The sequence below is a fragment of the Hyperolius riggenbachi genome, chromosome 2 (assembly GCF_040937935.1).
Source record: "Hyperolius riggenbachi isolate aHypRig1 chromosome 2, aHypRig1.pri, whole genome shotgun sequence".
In the NCBI taxonomy this organism is placed as follows: Eukaryota; Metazoa; Chordata; class Amphibia; order Anura; family Hyperoliidae; genus Hyperolius; species Hyperolius riggenbachi.
The window spans coordinates 564,110,049-564,130,459 of NC_090647.1; the positions used below are offsets into that span (position 1 = coordinate 564,110,049).

Sequence of the window (20,411 nt, forward strand, 5' to 3'; positions counted from 1 at the left end):
AGTCTGACACCGCTGATGTCCTCACTGGCTCTATAACATACATGCAAACTCCGGCCCCCGGGCCAAATCTGGCCCTCAGAGCCATTACATTTGGCCCCCAAGTGGTTTCCCCAGTTTGCGTTGTGTTTGGCACACTCTAGACCAAGGGTCCCCAAACGTTTTGGGTCGAGGGCCGGGTCAAAATACTTCAGACTGCTGGGGGGCCGGAACATATATAAAATAATGTACAAGTCTTTACGGGCCAGACAGGGAAGCATACCGAGGTGACAACCTGCAGTCCAATTGAACAACAGTGTCACCTGATGTGGAATTTGATTGGAAACCAGCAAATTACTGCTTTCTGGCTTCATTCTATATGCGGACCACCAATATTTAAAGATGTAGCTGACTGCATCTATAATACATTTTGTGTGTGGGGGGCCGGTAAAAAAGCCCCAGGGGGCCACATTCGGCCCGCGGGCCTTAGTTTGAGGACCACTGCTCTAGACCACCAGGGAAGCTATGCTGGAGGTGAAGCCCTAGATCACCTGGGAAGCCATTTGGGGGAGGTAGGGCAAAGCACTAGACACCAGGTAACTTTATAGGGGAGTGAAGATGACCACTAGACACCAGGGAACTGTATAGGGGAGGGAAGAGGACCTCTAGACACCAGGGAACTGTATAGGGGATGGAAGAGGACCTCTAGACACCAGAGAACTGTATAGGGGAGGGAAGAGGACCTCTAGACACCAGGGAACTGTATAGGGGAGGGAAGAGGACCTCTAGACACCAGGGAACTGTATAGGGGAGGGAAGAGGACCTCTGGACACCAGGGAACTGTATAGGGGAGGGAAGAGGACCTCTAGACATCAGGGAACTGTATAGGGGAGGGAAGAGGACCTCTGGACACCAGGGAACTGTATAGGGGAGGGAGGACCACTAGACACCAGGGAACTGTATAGGGGAGGGAGGACCACTAGACACCAGGGAACTGTATAGGGGAGGGAAGAGGACCTCTAGACACCAGGGAACTGTATAGGGGAGGGAAGAGGACCTCTAGACACCAGGGAACTGTATAGGGGAGGGAAGAGGACCTCTGGACACCAGGGAACTGTATAGGGGAGGGAGGACCACTAGACACCAGGGAACTGTGTAGGGGAGGGAAGAGGACCTCTAGACACCAGGGAACTGTATAGGGGAGGGAAGAGGACCTCTAGACACCAGGGAACTGTATAGGGGAGGGAAGAGGACCTCTGGACACCAGGGAACTGTATAGGGGAGGGAGGACCACTAGACACCAGGGAACTGTATAGTGGAGGGAAGAGGACCTCTTGACACCAGGGAACTGTATAGGGGAGGGAAGAGGACCTCTGGACACCAGGGAACTGTATAAGGGAGGGAGGACCACTAGACACCAGGGAACTGTATAGGGGAGGGAAGAGGACCTCTAGACACCAGGGAACTGTATAAGGGAGGGAAGAGGACCTCTAGACACCAGGGAACTGTATAGGAGAGGGAAGAGGACCTCTAGACACCAGGGAACTGTATAGTAGAGGGAAGAGGACCTCTAGACACCAGGGAACTGTATAGTAGAGGGAAGAGGACCTCTAGACACCAGGGAACTGTATAGGGGAGGGAAGAGGACCTCTAGACACCAGGGAACTGTATAGGGGAGGGAAGAGGACCTCTAGACACCAGGGAACTGTATAGGAGAGGGAAGAGGACCTCTAGACACCAGAGAACTGTATAGGGGAGGGAGGAGGACCTCTAGACACCAGGGAACTGTATAGGGGAGGGAAGAGGACCTCTAGACACCAGGGAACTGTATAGTAGAGGGAAGAGGACCTCTAGACACCAGGGAACTGTATAGGGGAGGGAGGACCACTAGACACCAGGGAACTGTATAAAAGAGGGAAGAGGACCTCTAGACACCAGGGAACTGTATAGGGGAGGGAAGAGGACCTCTAGACATCAAGGAACTATATAGGGGAGGGAAGAGGACCTCTAGACACCAGGGAACTGTATAGTAGAGGGAAGATGACCTCTAGACACCAGGGAACTGTATAGGGGAGGGAAGAGGACCTCTAGACACCAGGGAACTGTATAGTAGAGGGAAGAGGACCTCTAGACACCAGGGAACTGTATAGGAGAGGGAAGAGGACCTCTAGACACCAGGGAACTGTATAGGGGAGGGAAGAGGACCTCTAGACACCAGGGAACTGTATAGTAGAGGGAAGAGGACCTCTAGACACCAGGGAACTGTATAGGAGAGGGAAGAGGACCTCTAGACACCAGGGAACTGTATAGGGGAGGGAAGAGGACCTCTAGACACCAGGGAACTGAATAGGAGAGGGAAGAGGACCTCTAGACACCAGGGAACTGTATAGGGGAGGGAAGAGGACCTCTACACACCAGGGAACTGTATAGGGGAGGGAAGAGGACCTCTAGACACCAGGGAACTGTATAGGGGAGGGAAGAGGACCTCTAGACACTAGGGAACTGTAGAGGGAAGAGGACCTCTAGACACCAGGGAACTGTATAGGAGAGGGAAGAGGACCTCTAGACACCAGGTAACTGTATAGTAGAGGGAAGAGGACCTCTAGACACCAGGGAACTGTATAGGGGAGGGAAGAGGACCTCTAGACACCAGGGAACTGTATAGTAGAGGGAAGAGGACCTCTAGACACCAGGGAACTGTATAGTAGAGGGAAGAGGACCTCTAGACACCAGGGAACTGTATAGGGGAGGGAAGAGGACCTCTAGACACCAGGGAACTGTATAGGGGAGGGAAGAGGACCTCTAGACACCAGGGAACTGTATAGGAGAGGGAAGAGGACCTCTAGACACCAGGGAACTGTATAGGGGAGGGAGGACCACTAGACACCAGGGAACTGTATAAAAGAGGGAAGAGGACCTCTAGACACCAGGGAACTGTATAGGGGAGGGAAGAGGACCTCTAGACATCAAGGAACTATATAGGGGAGGGAAGAGGACCTCTAGACACCAGGGAACTGTATAGGGGAGGGAAGAGGACCTCTAGACACCAGGGAACTGTATAGTAGAGGGAAGAGGACCTCTAGACACCAGGGAACTGTATAGGAGAGGGAAGAGGACCTCTAGACACCAGGGAACTGTATAGGGGAGGGAAGAGGACCTCTAGACACCAGGGAACTGTATAGTAGAGGGAAGAGGACCTCTAGACACCAGGGAACTGTATAGGGGAGGGAAGAGGACCTCTAGACACCAGGGAACTGTATAGGGGAGGGAAGAGGACCTCTAGACACTAGGGAACTGTAGAGGGAAGAGGACCTCTAGACACCAGGGAACTGTATAGGAGAGGGAAGAGGACCTCTAGACACCAGGGAACTGTATAGTAGAGGGAAGAGGACCTCTAGACACCAGGGAACTGTATAGGGGAGGGAAGAGGACCTCTAGACACCGGGGAACTGTATAGGGGAGGGAAGAGGACCTCTAGACATCAGGGAACTGTATAGGGGAGGGAAGAGGACCTCTAGACACCAGGTAACTGTATAGTAGAGGGAAGAGGACCTCTAGACACCAGGGAACTGTATAGGGAGGGATGAGGACCTCTAGACACCAGGGAACTGTATAGGGGAGGGAGGAGGACCTCTAGACACCAGGGAACTGTATAGGGGAGGGCAGAGGACCTCTAGACACCAGGGAACTGTATAGTAGAGGGAAGAGGACCTCTAGACACCAGGGAACTGTATAGGGGAGGGAAGAGGACCTCTAGACACTGGGGAACTGTATAGGGGAGGGAAGAGGACCTCTAGACACCAGGGAACTGTATAGGGGAGGGAAGAGGACCTCTAGACACCAGGGAACTGTATAGGGGAGGGAAGAGGACCTCTAGACACTGGGGAACTGTATAGGGGAGGGAAGAGGACCTCTAGACACCAGGGAACTGTATAGGGGAGGGAAGAGGACCTCTAGACACCAGGGAACTGTATAGGGGAGGGAAGAGGACCTCTAGACATCAGGGAACTGTATAGGAGAGGGAAGAGGACCTCTAGACACCAGGGAACTGTATAGGGGAGGGAAGATGACCTCTAGACACCAGGGAACTGTATAAGGGAGGGAAGAGGACCTCTAGACACCAGGGAACTGTATAGGGGAGGGAAGAGGACCTCTAGACACCAGGGAACTGTATAGTAGAGGGAAGAGGACCTCTAGACACCAGGGAACTGTATAGGGGAGGGAAGATGACCTCTAGACACCAGGGAACTGTATAAGGGAGGGAAGAGGACCTCTAGACACCAGGGAACTGTATAGGGGAGGGAAGAGGACCTCTAGACACCAGGGAACTGTATAGGGGAGGGAAGAGGACCTCTAGACACCAGGGAACTGTATAGTAGAGGGAAGAGGACCTCTAGACACCAGGGAACTGTATAGTAGAGGGAAGAGGACCTCTGGACACCAGGGAACTGTATACGGGAGGGAAGAGGACCTCTAGACACCAGGGAACTGTATAGTTGAGGGAAGAGGACCTCTAGACACCAGGGAACTGTATAGGAGAGGGAAGAGGACCTCTAGACACCAGGGAACTGTATAGGGGAGGGAAGAGGACCTCTAGACATCAGGGAACTGTATAGTAGAGGGAAGAGGACCACTAGACACCAGGGAACTGTATAGTTGAGGGAAGAGGACCTCTAGACACCAGGGAACTGTATAGGAGAGGGAAGAGGACCTCTAGACACCAGGGAACTGTATAGGGGAGGGAAGAGGACCTCTAGACACCAGGGAACTGTATAGGGGAGGGAAGAGGACCTCTAGACATCAGGGAACTGTATAGGAGAGGGAAGAGGACCTCTAGACACCAGAGAACTGTATAGGGGAGGGAAGATGACCTCTAGACACCAGGGAACTGTATAAGGGAGGGAAGAGGACCTCTAGACACCAGGGAACTGTATAGGGGAGGGAAGAGGACCTCTAGACACCAGGGAACTGTATAGTAGAGGGAAGAGGACCTCTAGACACCAGGGAACTGTATAGGGGAGGGAAGAGGACCTCTAGACACCAGGGAACTGTATAGTAGAGGGAAGAGGACCTCTAGACACCAGGGAACTGTATAGTAGAGGGAAGAGGACCTCTAGACACCAGGGAACTGTATAGTAGAGGGAAGAGGACCTCTGGACACCAGGGAACTGTATACGGGAGGGAAGAGGACCTCTAGACACCAGGGAACTGTATAGGGGAGGGAAGAGGACCTCTAGACACCAGGGAACTGTATAGGGGAGGGAAGATGACCTCTAGACACCAGGGAACTGTATAGGGGAGGGAAGAGGACCTCTAGACACCAGGGAACTGTATAAGGGAGGGAAGAGGACCTCTAGACACCAGAGAACTGTATAGGGGAGGGAGGAGGACCTCTAGACACCAGGGAACTGTATAGGGAGGGAAGAGGACCTCTAGACACCAGGGAACTGAATAGGGGAGGGAGGAGGACCTCTAGACACCAGGGAACTGTATAGGGGAGGGAAGAGGACCTCTAGACACCAGGGAACTGTATAGTAGAGGGAAGAGGACCTCTAGACACCAGGGAACTGTATAGGGGAGGGAAGAGGACCTCTGGACACCAGGGAACTGTATAGGGGAGGGAGGACCACTAGACACCAGGGAACTGTATAGGGGAGGGAGGACCACTAGACACCAGGGAACTGTATAGGGGAGGGAAGAGGACCTCTAGACACCAGGGAACTGTATAGGGGAGGGAAGAGGACCTCTAGACACCAGAGAACTGTATAGGGGAGGGAAGAGGACCTCTAGACACCAGGGAACTGTATACGGGAGGGAAGAGGACCTCTAGACACCAGGGAACTGTATAGGGGAGGGAAGACGACTTCTAGACACCAGGGAACTGTATAGGAGAGGGAAGAGGACCTCTAGACACCAGGGAACTTTATAGGGAAGGGAAGAGGACCGCTAGACACCAGGGAACTGTATAGTAGAGGGAAGAGGACCTCTAGACACCAGAGAACTGTATAGGGGAGGGAAGAGGACCTCTAGACACCAGGGAACTGTATAGGGGAGGGAAGAGGACCTCTAGACACCAGGGAACTGTATAGGAGAGGGAAGAGGACTTCTAGACACCAGGGAACTGTATATGGGAGGGAAGAGGACCTCTAGACACCAGGGAACTGTATAGGGGAGGGAAGAGGACCTCTAGACACCAGGGAACTGTATACGGGAGGGAAGAGGACCTCTAGACACCAGGGAACTGTATAGGGGAGGGAAGAGGACCTCTAGACACCAGGGAACTGTATAGGGGAGGGAAGAGGACCTCTAGACACCAGGGAACTGTATAGGGGAGGGAAGACGACTTCTAGACACCAGGGAACTGTATAGTAGAGGGAAGAGGACCTCTAGACACCAGGGAACTTTATAGGGAAGGGAAGAGGACCTCTAGACACCAGAGAACTGTATAGGGGAGGGAAGAGGACCTCTAGACACCAGGGAACTGTATAGGGGAGGAAAGAGGACCTCTAGACACCAGGGAACTGTATAGGGGAGGGAAGAGGACCTCTAGACACCAGGGAACTGTATAGGGGAGGGAAGAGGACCTCTAGACACCAGGGAACTGTATACGGGAGGGAAGAGGACCTCTAGACACCAGGGAACTGTATAGGGGAGGGAAGACGACTTCTAGACACCAGGGAACTGTATAGTAGAGGGAAGAGGATCTCTAGACACCAGGGAACTTTATAGGGAAGGGAAGAGGACCGCTAAACACCAGGGAACTGTATAGTAGAGGGAAGAGGACCTCTAGACACCAGGGAACTGTATAGGGGAGGGCAGAGGACCTCTAGACACCAGGGGACTGTATAGGGGAGGGAAGACGACCTCTAGACACCAGGGAACTGTATAGGAGAGGTAAGAGGACCTCTAGACACCAGGGAACTGTATAGGGGAGGGAAGAGGACCTCTAGACACCAGGGAACTGTATAGTAGAGGGAAGAGGACCTCTAGACACCAGGGAACTGTATAGGGGAGGGAAAACGACCACTAGACACCAGGGAACTGTATAGGGGAGGGAAGAGGACCTCTAGACACCAGGGAATTGTATAGGGGTTGGAGTGGAGCCATTAGACAACATGGAACTGCAGAAGGGAGGGAGGTGGCAACTAGACATTGAGGTTGGCCCGTGACTTGGTCCCAGTGTACAATTTCGGCCCACGCTGTATTTGAGTTTGACACCCCTGTCTAGCACAACAATTTGATGAGTGATGTTTCCCCAACATGACAATGGAATGTAGAGACATGAATGAAGAGACATGAATGCAGAGACATACTCACAGCTCTATTGCCTTGTTCCACATGACGACGTATCCGGACAGAATGAAGGATTCTATATTTACAATGTGGGTGTTTCCTCGCTCTGTCCCCACGTAGAGCCATTTACTCTGGAAAGGCAGGTGGCAGCACGTGATCCTGGAAGGCACAGAAAAGTGGCAGCAGTTAGCGATCTCCCAAACGCTCCCATAAATGGCCAAGCGGGCCTACAGGCAGCGTTCCTCCATCAGCACACATCAGCAACGAGAGGCAGATAAGCCCAGATTGTATGCAAATATCATGTAAATTGCATGCAGCTCGAAGTCAGGATAATTCATGTTGGTGTTATGCAGACATAATGCTGATCATTAAAAACAATGGTGCATGAGCCAGCCTGGGGCCCCGGGAACTCTCACTGCCCGGGGCCCCAGAACCAGCATCTAACACCATATGTGAGCACAGCCAAAACCTTGGAGCTGCCACATCCAAGGCCTGTCTCCTACTGCTCTAAAACTTACCAAACACACAATTGGAGAACCTCACTCCCAAACAGTTCTCTGCTGCTTTATAAAGCCTGCAGGCTGCTTATAAGCCAATGAAAAGTGCACACATAATACACCTAGCTTGCAGTGATAACATATGGTGTTAGATGCTGGTTCTGGGGCCCCGGGCAGTGAGCGTTCCCGGGGCCCCAGGCTGGCTCATGCACCATTGTTTTTAATTATTGTAGTATCCCATGCAGTTTAGTTAGGAGGGGGGCAGATGAGAGGGAATATCCTGCACGCTCGTGCCCCCTGCTGGTCATATAGCCATTGTCTATATGCAACTGAAGCCCTCTCCTACTAATTGGCTGACTTGCTCAGCTTTTGCTTGATTATCACTGCAAGCTAGGTGTATTATGTGTGCACTTTTCATTGGCTTATAAGCAGCCTGCAGGCTTTATAAAGCAGCAGAGAACTGTTTGGGAGTGAGGTTCTCCAATTGTGTGTTTGATAATGCTGATCATTTCATTTAATGTTGGTAAATCTTAGTCGGTCCTTGAAAGGAAGTGAGCTCTATGGAAGCTGCCCTATTTATTTCTTTTTAAACAATACCAGTTGCCTGGCTGTCCTGCTGATCTTTCTGGTCCACAGTGTCTAAAGCCTCATCTACACGAAGCGATCCGGCGGCTAATCGATCGCCTCTTCCGCATCCCCGCGCGTACCCGCCGCGTCCCCGCTCGCCGCGTGTGTGCCAGATTCGATCCCCCGCTCGTCCCCACCCGGTGCCGCTTATCTTCTGCTCAATTCCCTGCCATTGTCCCCTCGTGGGGAATGAGCAGGGAATCGGCGGTGGCAAGATCGGACCTGTCGGATCTTATCAATCGAGCCGCATCAGCGGCTCGATTGATAAGTAACATCGCTTCGTGTAGACGGGGCTTTAATCACAGACCTGAAACCAGCATGCAGCTAATCTTGTCAGATTTGTCATAGACATCTGATCTGCATGCTTGTTCAGGGGCTATGGCCAGGCCCGGAGTTACCTCACAGGAGCCTATAGACGTCCTGGCACCCTAGACTCCGCCCTCCATGAACCTACAACCCCCCGCCGATAATAACTTTTAAAGAAAAACTTTTCTTTATTACAGCTGATTTAAATCCGAAAAATAAATCTGCAGTGTGTCTACTCCCTGCTTCTAAGGAAGCAGACATAGGGTTAACATCCTGCGGTTTTAAATTAGCTTATTTGCCTTATCTGTCGTGGCAGCCAGATGACACGGGAGAGAGCACAAATTACGAGTATACAGAAAATCAAAAGAGCGTGCACCTTCCGTCTCTGGATTTATTTCCGCATTGGTGACAGTGAAACAATACAGCAAACATCTTCATTTTCTATAAACATAGCGTATAAACATTCGTGCATGGTTGGATATTACATATCCTTTGATTAGTGGGTCATCGTAGTGGAGGTGGCTGGTGGGCAATAGGGTGGTTTAGCGAGGGCCGTTTCGCGTCTCCTGACGCTTGGTCACGCTGCGTACCACTGTGGTCCAGAGACGGAAGGTGGGTGGTGGGCAATAGGGTGGTTTAGCGACGGCCGTTTCGTGTCTCCTGACGCTTGGTCACGCTGCGTATTACTGTGGTCCAGAGACGGAAGGTGGCTGGTGGGCAATAGGCTGGTTTAGCGACGGCCGTTTCGCGTCTCCTGACGCTTGGTCACGCTGCGTACCACTGTGGTCCAGAGACGGAAGGTGGGTGGTGGGCAATAGGGTGGTTTAGCGACGGACGTTTCGCGTCTCCTGACGCTTGGTCACGCTGCGTACCACTGTGGTCCAGAGACGGAAGGTGGCTGGTGGGCAATAGGCTGGTTTAGCGACGGCCGTTTCGCGTCTCCTGACGCTTGGTCACGCTGCATACCACTGTGGTCCAGAGACGGAAGGTGGCTGGTGGGCAATAGGCTGGTTTAGCGAGGGCCGTTTCGCGTCTCCTGACGCTTGGTCACGCTGCGTACTACTGTGGTCCAGAGACGGAAGGTGGCTGGTGGGCAATAAGCTGGTTTAGCAACGGCCGTTTCGCGTCTCCTGACGCTTGGTCACGCTGCGTACCACTGTGGTCCAGAGACGGAAGGTTGCTGGTGGGCAATAGGCTGGTTTAGCGACGGCCGTTTCGCGTCTCCTGACGCTTGGTCACGCTGCGTACCACTGTGGTCCAGAGACGGAAGGTGGCTGGTGGGCAATAGGCTGGTTTAGCGACGGCCGTTTCGCGTCTCCTGACGCTTGGTCACGCTGCGTACCACTGTGGTCCAGAGACGGAAGATTGCTGGTGGGCAATAGGGTGGTTTAGCGACGGCCGTTTCGCGTCTCCTGACGCTTGGTCACGCTGCGTACCACTGTGGTCCAGAGACGGAAGCTGGCTGGTGGGCAATAGGCTGGTTTAGCGACGGCCGTTTCGTGTCTCCTGATGCTTGGTCACGCTGCGTACCACTGTGGTCCAGAGACGGAAGCTGGCTGGTGGGCAATAGGGTGGTTTAGTGACGGCCGTTTCGCGTCTCCTGACGCTTGGTCACGCTGCGTACCACGGTGGTCCAGAGACGGAAGCTGGCTGGTGGGCAATAGGCTGGTTTAGTGACGGCCGTTTCGCGTCTCCTGACGCTTGGTCACGCTGCGTACCACTGTGGTCCAGAGACGGAAGGTTGCTGGTGGGCAATAGGCTGGTTTAGCGACGGCCGTTTCGCGTCTCCTGACGCTTGGTCACGCTGCGTACCACTGTGGTCCAGAGACGGAAGGTGGCTGGTGGGCAATAGGCTGGTTTAGCGACGGCCGTTTCGCGTCTCCTGACGCTTGGTCACGCTGCGTACCACTGTGGTCCAGAGACGGAAGCTGGCTGGTGGGCAATAGGCTGGTTTAGCGACGGCCGTTTCGCGTCTCCTGATGCTTGGTCACGCTGCGTACCACTGTGGTCCAGAGACGGAAGCTGGCTGGTGGGCAATAGGGTGGTTTAGTGACGGCCGTTTCGCGTCTCCTGACGCTTGGTCACGCTGCGTACCACTGTGGTCCAGAGACGGAAGCTGGCTGGTGGGCAATAGGCTGGTTTAGTGACGGCCGTTTCGCGTCTCCTGACGCTTGGTCACGCTGCGTACCACTGTGGTCCAGAGACGGAAGGTTGCTGGTGGGCAATAGGGTGGTTTAGCGACGGCCGTTTCGCGTCTCCTGACGCTTGGTCACGCTGCGTACCACTGTGGTCCAGAGACGGAAGGTGGCTGGTGGGCAATAGGCTGGTTTAGCGACGGCCGTTTCGCGTCTCCTGACGCTTGGTCACGCTGCGTACCACTGTGGTCCAGAGACGGAAGGTTGCTGGTGGGCAATAGGGTGGTTTAGCGACGGCCGTTTCGCGTCTCCTGACGCTTGGTCACGCTGCGTACCACTGTGGCCCAGAGACGGAAGCTGGCTGGTGGGCAATAGGCTGGTTTAGCGACGGCCGTTTCGCGTCTCCTGATGCTTGGTCACGCTGCGTACCACTGTGGTCCAGAGACGGAAGCTGGCTGGTGGGCAATAGGGTGGTTTAGTGACGGCCGCTTCGCGTCTCCTGACGCTTGGTCACGCTGCGTACCACTGTGGTCCAGAGACGGAAGCTGGCTGGTGGGCAATAGGCTGGTTTAGTGACGGCCGTTTCGCGTCTCCTGACGCTTGGTCACGCTGCGTACCACTGTGGTCCAGAGACGGAAGGTTGCTGGTGGGCAATAGGGTGGTTTAGCGACGGCCGTTTCGCGTCTCCTGACGCTTGGTCACGCTGCGTACCACTGTGGTCCAGAGACGGAAGGTGGCTGGTGGGCAATAGGCTGGTTTAGCGACGGCCGTTTCGCGTCTCCTGACGCTTGGTCACGCTGCGTACCACTGTGGTCCAGAGACGGAAGGTTGCTGGTGGGCAATAGGGTGGTTTAGCGACGGCCGTTTCGCGTCTCCTGACGCTTGGTCACGCTGCGTACCACTGTGGTCCAGAGACGGAAGGTGGCTGGTGGGCAATAGGCTGGTTTAGCGACGGCCGTTTCGCGTCTCCTGACGCTTGGTCACGCTGCGTACCACTGTGGTCCAGAGACTGAAGGTTGCTGGTGGGCAATAGGGTGGTTTAGCGACGGCCGTTTCGCGTCTCCTGACGCTTGGTCACGCTGCGTACCACTGTGGTCCAGAGACGGAAGGTGGCTGGTGGGCAATAGGCTGGTTTAGCGACGGCCGTTTCGCGTCTCCTGACGCTTGGTCACGCTGCGTACCACTGTGGTCCAGAGACGGAAGCTGGCTGGTGGGCAATAGGCTGGTTTAGTGACGGCCGTTTCGCGTCTCCTGACGCTTGGTCACGCTGCGTACCACTGTGGTCCAGAGACGGAAGGTTGCTGGTGGGCAATAGGGTGGTTTAGCGACGGCCGTTTCGCGTCTCCTGACGCTTGGTCACGCTGCGTACCACTGTGGTCCAGAGACGGAAGGTGGCTGGTGGGCAATAGGCTGGTTTAGCGACGGCCGTTTCGCGTCTCCTGACGCTTGGTCACGCTGCGTACCACTGTGGTCCAGAGACGGAAGGTTGCTGGTGGGCAATAGGGTGGTTTAGCGACGGCCGTTTCGCGTCTCCTGACGCTTGGTCACGCTGCGTACCACTGTGGTCCAGAGACGGAAGGTGGCTGGTGGGCAATAGGCTGGTTTAGCGACGGCCGTTTCGCGTCTCCTGACGCTTGGTCACGCTGCGTACCACTGTGGTCCAGAGACGGAAGGTTGCTGGTGGGCAATAGGGTGGTTTAGCGACGGCCGTTTCGCGTCTCCTGACGCTTGGTCACGCTGCGTACCACTGTGGTCCAGAGACGGAAGGTGCACGCTCTTTTGATTTTCTGTATACTCGTGATTGGGCTCTTTCTTCAGCAGTTTATGCGGAGCACACGTCTAGTGACATACAGTTTGAAGTGCGTGTAGTGGGGCTCATAGTGATTCGCCTGTGCAATAAACACTGAGGACTATCTTCTTGTATGTGGGAAGTGCCACACGCTTGCTTTTTTCTAAAGCGACGAGAGCACAAATTACACTTGTGATTAGTCACAGATGAGGGGGAATTAGACAGGCTAAACTCTCTGAATACACACAGGGTGCATTTCTCTCCGTTTTCCTTCTGTTCTGTGCAAGAGTTCAGGTCCATTTCCAATGCTGAAAGAATGGTCATCATATCACAGGAGCGGTTGTGATTTGCCGAAATGGCAACAGCTCTGCATGCAGCATTTGTGAAGTGATTTCCTTAAATGAAAGCAGGGCCCAAAATCACCTGAAATCGCCCCTGAAATCTCTCCCACCTTTAAAGTGGACCTGAACTCTTGCACAGGACAGAAGGAAAATAGAGAGCAATGCACCCTGTGTGTATTTAGAGAGTTTAGCCTGTCTAATTCCCCCTCATTCATGTCTAATCACAAGTTGTAATCTGATCTCTCTCCTGCGTCACATGACTGCCATGGCAGATAAGTAGATGAGCCCATTGGTAAGCTCAGGCTGTTAATGATATGTCTGCTTCTATGAATCAGGAAGTAGAAACAGTGCAGATTTATTTTAAGATTTGTATCGGCTGTAACAAAGACATGTTTTTCTTTAAATGTTATTATGCTGTTGTGTATCTTTTAGAGCAGAGAGGAGGTCTGAGTTCAGGTCCGCTTTAAGTACCAGTGGCTGGAGTTTTTAAGAGCGTTTTGCAAAGGCAAGGGGGTCCCAGGCCTGAGAGTTCATCCATGGACGGGTGTCTCTGCATCTACCATAAATATTCTAAAAGTGACACTGAACCAAAAAACAAAAAACAAACTTATGAGATAGTGAATTGTATGTCTAATACTGATAATGAATAGAACATTAGTAGTAAAGTAGAGTCTCATATTAAAATTTTTGGTAATATAGCCTTGCATCATTCTCTGTCTGCAAACTACACTCTGCATTTTAAACTATGAAACAGAGCAGAGGTAATGACCCTTTGAACTTTCCTGCAGTAAAACCTTATCTTAAAGGGATACTGTAGGGGGTCGGGGGTAAATGAGTTGAAGTTACCCGGGGCTTCTAATGGTCCCCCGCAGACATCCTGTGCCCACGCAGCCACTCACCGATGCTCCGGCCCCGCCTCCGGTTCACTTCTGGAATTTCAGACTTTAAAGTCATAAAACTACTGCGCCTGCGTTGCCGTGTCCTCACTCCCGCTGATGTCACTAGGAGCGTACTGCACATGCCCAGTATGGTCTGTGCCTGCGCCGTGTGCTCCTGGTGACATCAGGGAAAGCGAGGACACGGCAACGCAGGCGCAGTGGTTTTCAGATTTTAAAGTCTGAAATTCCAGAAGTGAACCGGAGGCAGGGCTGGAGCATCGGTGAGTGGCTGCGCGGGCACAGGATGTGTGCGGGGGGCCATTAGAAGCCCCGGGTAACTTCAACTCATTTTCCCCGACCCCTACAGTATCCCTTTAAGTTGTCTTTCACTGTTTCTTTGATGTATAAGTGCTTCAGAAAATAGGACCGTCTCTGACCAGAGTTGGGTCAGAGAGCTCAGAACAGCTCTTTTGCATAGATAATAAGTGAAGTTTCTCAACTCGTCCTGTACTGGAAACAAACAATAAAGAAGAAAACCGAGAGCCCAATATCGTGCAGTATGTTAAGATGATTTGATCAAATGGTTAAGTGTGAGAAATTATACTCACAAACATGGGTTACCATTAAGGCAACCACTATAAAGGCAGGTGAGGAGATTAGGCCTGTCCTCACTCAGGGCTAAGAAGTCGCTCTCTGTAGTAATGAAACAAAGGGGGGTGGCACTCCCCTCCACCGGGAGTGGACGCAGTGTATTTGAACGTTGAACAGAGGCGCCAGAAGGATAAAAATTCATAAAACCTTTAAAAGTGCTTGAAGGGAGTGGTGGGCTTGCCTCCCAAAATGCACATTTCTGTCTGGGGTACCGTATAATAAATGTGTTAACCTATATATAAAAAACAGGATGTCTTGTCTGCTTTTGGGAGGCGAGCCCACCACTTCCTCCAAGCACTTTTAAAGGTTTTATGAATTTTTATCCTGCTGGCGCCTCTGTTCAACGTTCAAATGGAAACAAACAATATGAGACTCACATATCTGAGCTACTAATGTTCTATTTCTTAGCTGTACTACACAAACAATTCCTTCATTCTGCAATAAAAAAAAAAACCCTGGGGGATACTTATCTCGGTAGGGGGAAGCCTCAGGGTCCCGATGATGCTTCTCCCTCCCCTGTAGCTTTGGGGAATCCAGCGCTGGCTCCCCCAAAAGGCCCTCAACAAGGCTTGACAAGATGGTGCAGGCATGGGAAATATTTACCTACCGCAATCCTGCGCAGGTTCGAGTTAAGGCAGAAATAGCCGAACCTGTTCGCATCCGCTCTACTGCGCAGGCGCAAAGGACTTGCCTTAAGCCCAATCTACACGCTATGATTCTTTGTACGATTCAATTACGATTCTATTTACGCTCCGATTAAATCCGCCATGTCCGATCGGGATTCAATTTGATTCAATTCGATTTGTCATTGTTTTGCAATGGCAAATCGAATTGAATGGAATCGAATCAGGATCGGACATGTCGGATTTAATCGAATAGTAAATAGAATCGTAATTGAATCGTGCAAAGAATCGTATCGTGTAGATTGGGCATTAGACCCGAAGGAAGAGCTTACACAGGATCACGGTAGGTAAATATTTACCTCGCCGCTATTCGGAGGGTCCTGGCACTGCAACGGAGGAGGACGAGGGAAGCTCTCCCCCTCCCAAGGTAAGTACCCCCCAGGCAGGGCTGTGGAGTCGGAGTCGGAGTCGTGGAGTCGGAGTCGTGGAGTCGGGCAATTTTGGGTGCCTGGAGTCGGAGTCGGGGAAAAATGCACCGACTCCGACTCCGAATGAATTTGTAACTGTAATTAAAATAGAAAATATGATAAAATGTTCTATTTCTCAGATAATAGTCATTAAAAATAATGTATATATACAGTATATATACAGTAATAGCTGTGCTTAGTCCACAAAAATGAAATAAACCAATCAAAATTAGTTACTTGTGCTGCTTCAATAAAGCAGTCCCCTTATTTTTAAGGTCAGATATACATATCTGATTGTGACTGTATATATGATGTGTACACAGGAATCTCTTATATATACTAAATAACATCTATGCTGTAAGAATAAAGCCTGATGTGTAGCTATGTGACTAATAGAGATGGTCAACGAGATGGAAATAATTCTGCATTGATGCTGATTTATGCAAATGTATGCACTCCCTTTGCTGATGAAATAAAATAATTTGATATGTTATTAAAATTTGGTTTGGTGACTACAAATTAAAGGGTAACTGAGACGGATGAAAAGTAAAGTTTTATACATACCTGGGGCTTCCTCCAGCCCCTTCAGGCTAATCAGTCCCTCGCTGTCCTCCACCACCCGGATCTTCTGCTATGAGTCCTGGTAATTCAGCCAGTCAGCGCAGTCCGGCCGCATGCCGCTCCCACAGCCAGGAACATTCTGCACCTGCGCAATAGTGCTGCACAGGTGTAGTACGCTCACGGCGGAGTGTGTTCATGCGCACTACGCTTGACTGACTCAAGTACCTGGACTCATAGCAGAAGATCCAGGTGGTGGAGGAGAACAACGAGGGACTGATTATCCTGAAGGCGGCTGGAGGAAGCCCCAGGTATGTATAAAACTTTAATTCAATCTGTCTCAGGTTTACTTTGTTACACAGTAGTACTATACTCTACATATGCACTCCCCACAGAGCTGCAGGGAATCCACTGAGAATGCTGTGCACATTGAACACAGAGGTGTTATCTTTTTACAATCTCCTCATTCCCCTGCAGAGTACCTGCACATCATTCTTACATGCACCCACACTTGATAGATGTTCTTTGTTCCAGTTGTACCTTTTACAAGTACTCTTACCAAGGACTAGTTTTAGTCTAAAGGGAATAAATATAGTAGTCTACATATCCTTCTCACTTCAGTTGTCTTGTAAAATTCCTAAGCGTTGGCAGTTAAGAGACGAATTTCATGTTACATACTTTTAATCAACAAAATTGTAATATGCAAATTAGAGGAGTCGGAGTCGGAGTCGGTGGAATCCTAAACTGAGGAGTCGGAGTCGGAGTCGGTGGATTTTTGGACCGACTCCACAGCCCTGCCCCCAGGGGCCCTTTTTTTGTATACAGGTTTTCTTTAACATTTGTAGTAGCAAAATAATTTCTGTACCATGTTAGCCAATAAATTAATGTAGGCAGAAAAACCACAGTTTTGAGGTGACTACACTTCATAGCCAATAAATAAATATTTTTACAAACTTTTCTACAGAGGTACAGACTAACCAGCAAGCTCATGGTGACCCAGAACTCATTGGGGTGTGTAAGGGGCTACAATGGTCCTAAAAGCCCCCTCACTAAAATGCTATGGAAAACAAAAGTTTGCTTTCTTAAAACAGAAAGAATTTGCGATAATTCAGGTTGGAGTGAGTTTGAAATGTCTCCCAGTGCATCACTGCTGAATATATGCAAATTAACCATTGTTGCCCTTAGAAGCTAAACACACCTCCAGAACCGCTGGAATGCAATGATGTGTCAGCTTGTAATCTGTACCTCTCGGTGTTACAAGCCCTACTCCATAGAGCCAAATTAATCCATGCCATGCACTGATGAGGATCAAACAATCCGAAACAGTCTGTATGCATGTTGGATTATTATGGCTCTGTACAAATTAACAAGCTGACACATCATTGCATTCCAGCGGTTCTGGAGGTGTGTTTAGCTGCTAAGGGTAACAATGGTTAATTTGCATATATTCAGCAGTGATGCATTGTGGGAGAAATCTCGGCGCTCACTCCAACCTTAATTATCACAAATTCTTTCTGTTTTAAGAAAGCAAACTTTTCTACCTACATGTAATGCTTTTAAAACTGCGACTATAAGTGTGAAATCAGCGTGTGACCTCTGGGTAATTAGAAAACTTTTGAAGCAATACGTTTTCTAAGCGCCAACCTCAAGCTCGCAAGTGAGTTAATAAGTCTCTGATTAAATCAATAAGTGCCACTATTAATACATAAGGATCACCAGGTCGGTTTTTGGAAGGAAAGTAGAAGATAATATATGGATGATTTATAATCCGACGCGTAGGCGCCATAAATCCTCCCGCTCATCTAAAGATGCCACTTCACTCAGATGAATGACATTTCCCTCACCGGGCATCGCCGCCGCACGCACCTTCAAGAACCGCGCTTAATTAATAACAGCAAAAAAAAAACTTTGGAAATAAAAGGCGTAGAAAATGTCTGCGACCAAACATAAAATAAACGCCTGACAGGCTAATTAACCGAATCTCCGATGTCAACGCAAATATTAATAAAAGTTAATAGGAATTTTGCTGGATTAAGTTTTAATAATAAAAAAAAGCCGCATCCGTTGCTTGGAATGAAATGTAAATTCTTCGGCGGAGAGCGTTCAATTACGGTGCGGACGCATTACGGCGCGATATCTGGGGGTTTCTGCGGCCTCTGTGGGCTCGTTTTTCTCACTGATATAATTAAGTTCAATTATGGAAAGAATTACCCAATTTGCTGGCAGATTAAAAACTCTGTCGACTTCAGAGGAAGCTGCATCCTGTTTTCACAAACTATTGCATCACACTACCTGCAGTGACATATCGGCTGTAATATGTGTGTGTGCAAGTCCAGGCAGATTGTGGGCAACGCGGCCACCTGCACTAGTGGACTCCCCGGACCTTACATACCCCAGGGACAGCGCCTGCAGTAATCAGTACCTTAGTTTGCAACTTCAATCTCTGGTCATGTGACGTCTACTAAGCTCCTCCTCCACTCTCCTGCACAGGGGACAGGTTCTATGTCTTTAAAGGGAACCACTTTTCTTTTTCAGTTTGTTCTCATTTCTAATAGTTATAGGAGCTGACATGTTCCCCCTGTGAGGTAAGGCTAGAAGCCTATAGGTGAGTAGGTAGTATGGCTGGTCACATGATGCTACAGCCTCTGCAGGGCATGCTGGGTAATGACTATGACATGTGGATAGGGAGTATGGCTGGTCACATGGTGCTGCAGCCTCTGCAGGGCATGCTGGGTAGTAGCTATGACATGTGGATAAGGAGTATGGCTGGTCACATGGCGCTGCAGCCTCTGCAGGGCATGCTGGGTAATAACTATGACATGAGGATAGACAGCTATAGTTGAGTAGGGGTCTGGCTAGTCACATGGTGCTGCGGCCTCTGCAGGGCGTGCTGGGTAATAACTATTATTATTATTGATTTATAAAGCGCCAACATATTCCGTGGCGCTGTACAAAGTAAGAAACAAACATGGGGTACATAATACAGACAATGGTATACACCAATATACAAGATACATAATTAGTGACAAAATACAAAAAATGATACAGCATACAGAATACAAAATACAGAAGTGGTAATGACAGTGATAAAAGTAACATGATGCATAAAATGTATAATGATTTCCAAGACACAAAAGGGGGAGAACCCTGCCCTTGCGAGCTTACAATCTAAAGGGAATGGGGGGAAACAAGAGGAGGGGTAGTATACGATAAAATATATAGAGGCTGTGTGTTTAAATTAGGATACCTAGTAGGAGTGCAATTTAGTCTTAGGACAAAGGGAAGTGGCCTAGGGTAGCGCATATGCTTGGCGGAACAAATTAGTTTTTAAAGAGCGTTTAAAGGCAACAAAGGTTGGCGAGTGATGGATGTTGTGGGAGGGGATTCCAGAGGAGGGGTGAAGCGCGTGCAAAATCTTGTAAGCGTGAATGTGAAGAGGTGATTCTAGAGGAGGACAACAGAAGATCGTGTGCAGATCTGAGATTGCGATTGGGTTGGTATCTGGAGATTAGTGATGATATGTACCGGGGAGAGAGATTGTGGAGAGCTTTGTAGATTAGGGTTAGGAGTTTGAACTGGATCCTCTGGTTAATTGGCAGCCAGTGAAGAGCTTGACAGAGAGGAGCAGCAGAGGAAGAGCGAGAAGAAAGATGAATGAGACGAGCAGCTGAGTTCAGTACCGAATGGAGCGGGGCCAGTTTGTTAGAAGGTAGTCCACAAAGTAGTATGTTGCAGTAGTCCGGACGAGAAATTATAAGAGCATGTATTAACATTTTGGTTGTGTCTTGGGCGAGAAAGGGACGGATGCGAGATATATTTTTGAGTTGGAGATGGCAGGAGCTGGTTATGAAGTGAACATGAGGAATAAAAGAGAGAGATGAGGTGAATATTACCCCCAAGCACCGAGCTTTGGGAACTGAAGTTATGGGAGTGTTATTAACATTTATAGTTACTTCAGCAGAGAGGTGGCCAGAGACGGTGGAAAAATGATTAGTTCCGTTTTACTCATATGGGGCCTGATTCACAAAGCGGTGCTAACAGTTAGCACCCTGGTGAAAAGCCCTTTATCACTCCTAAACTCAGTTTAGGCATGATAAGTTTAGGTGTGATAAGTTTAGGCGTGATAAGTTTAGGCGTGATAAGTTTAGGCGTGATAAGTTTAGGCGTGATAAGTTAAAGCACCAACTGGGTTAGCACCGCAGTGCACAGCTGATCAAAAGTTTTGCGCTAGCAAAGTCTGGTGCACTTCGCATAGAGTTTAATGGCGCTG

At 50.2% G+C, this 20,411-nt stretch overlaps 1 protein-coding gene across 6 annotated transcripts in view; it reads right to left on the reverse strand.

Moving 5' to 3' along the window:
• STXBP5L (syntaxin binding protein 5L) overlaps nucleotides 1-20,411 on the reverse strand; it is a 376,217-nt gene that overhangs the window by 189,497 nt on the left and 166,309 nt on the right. For all 6 annotated transcript variants that reach the window (XM_068270954.1, XM_068270953.1, XM_068270957.1 and 3 more), the window contains exon 5: nucleotides 7,294-7,428. In XM_068270954.1, coding sequence (XP_068127055.1) covers nucleotides 7,294-7,428 — 135 coding nt within the window. The remainder of the gene's footprint in view (nucleotides 1-7,293; nucleotides 7,429-20,411) is intronic.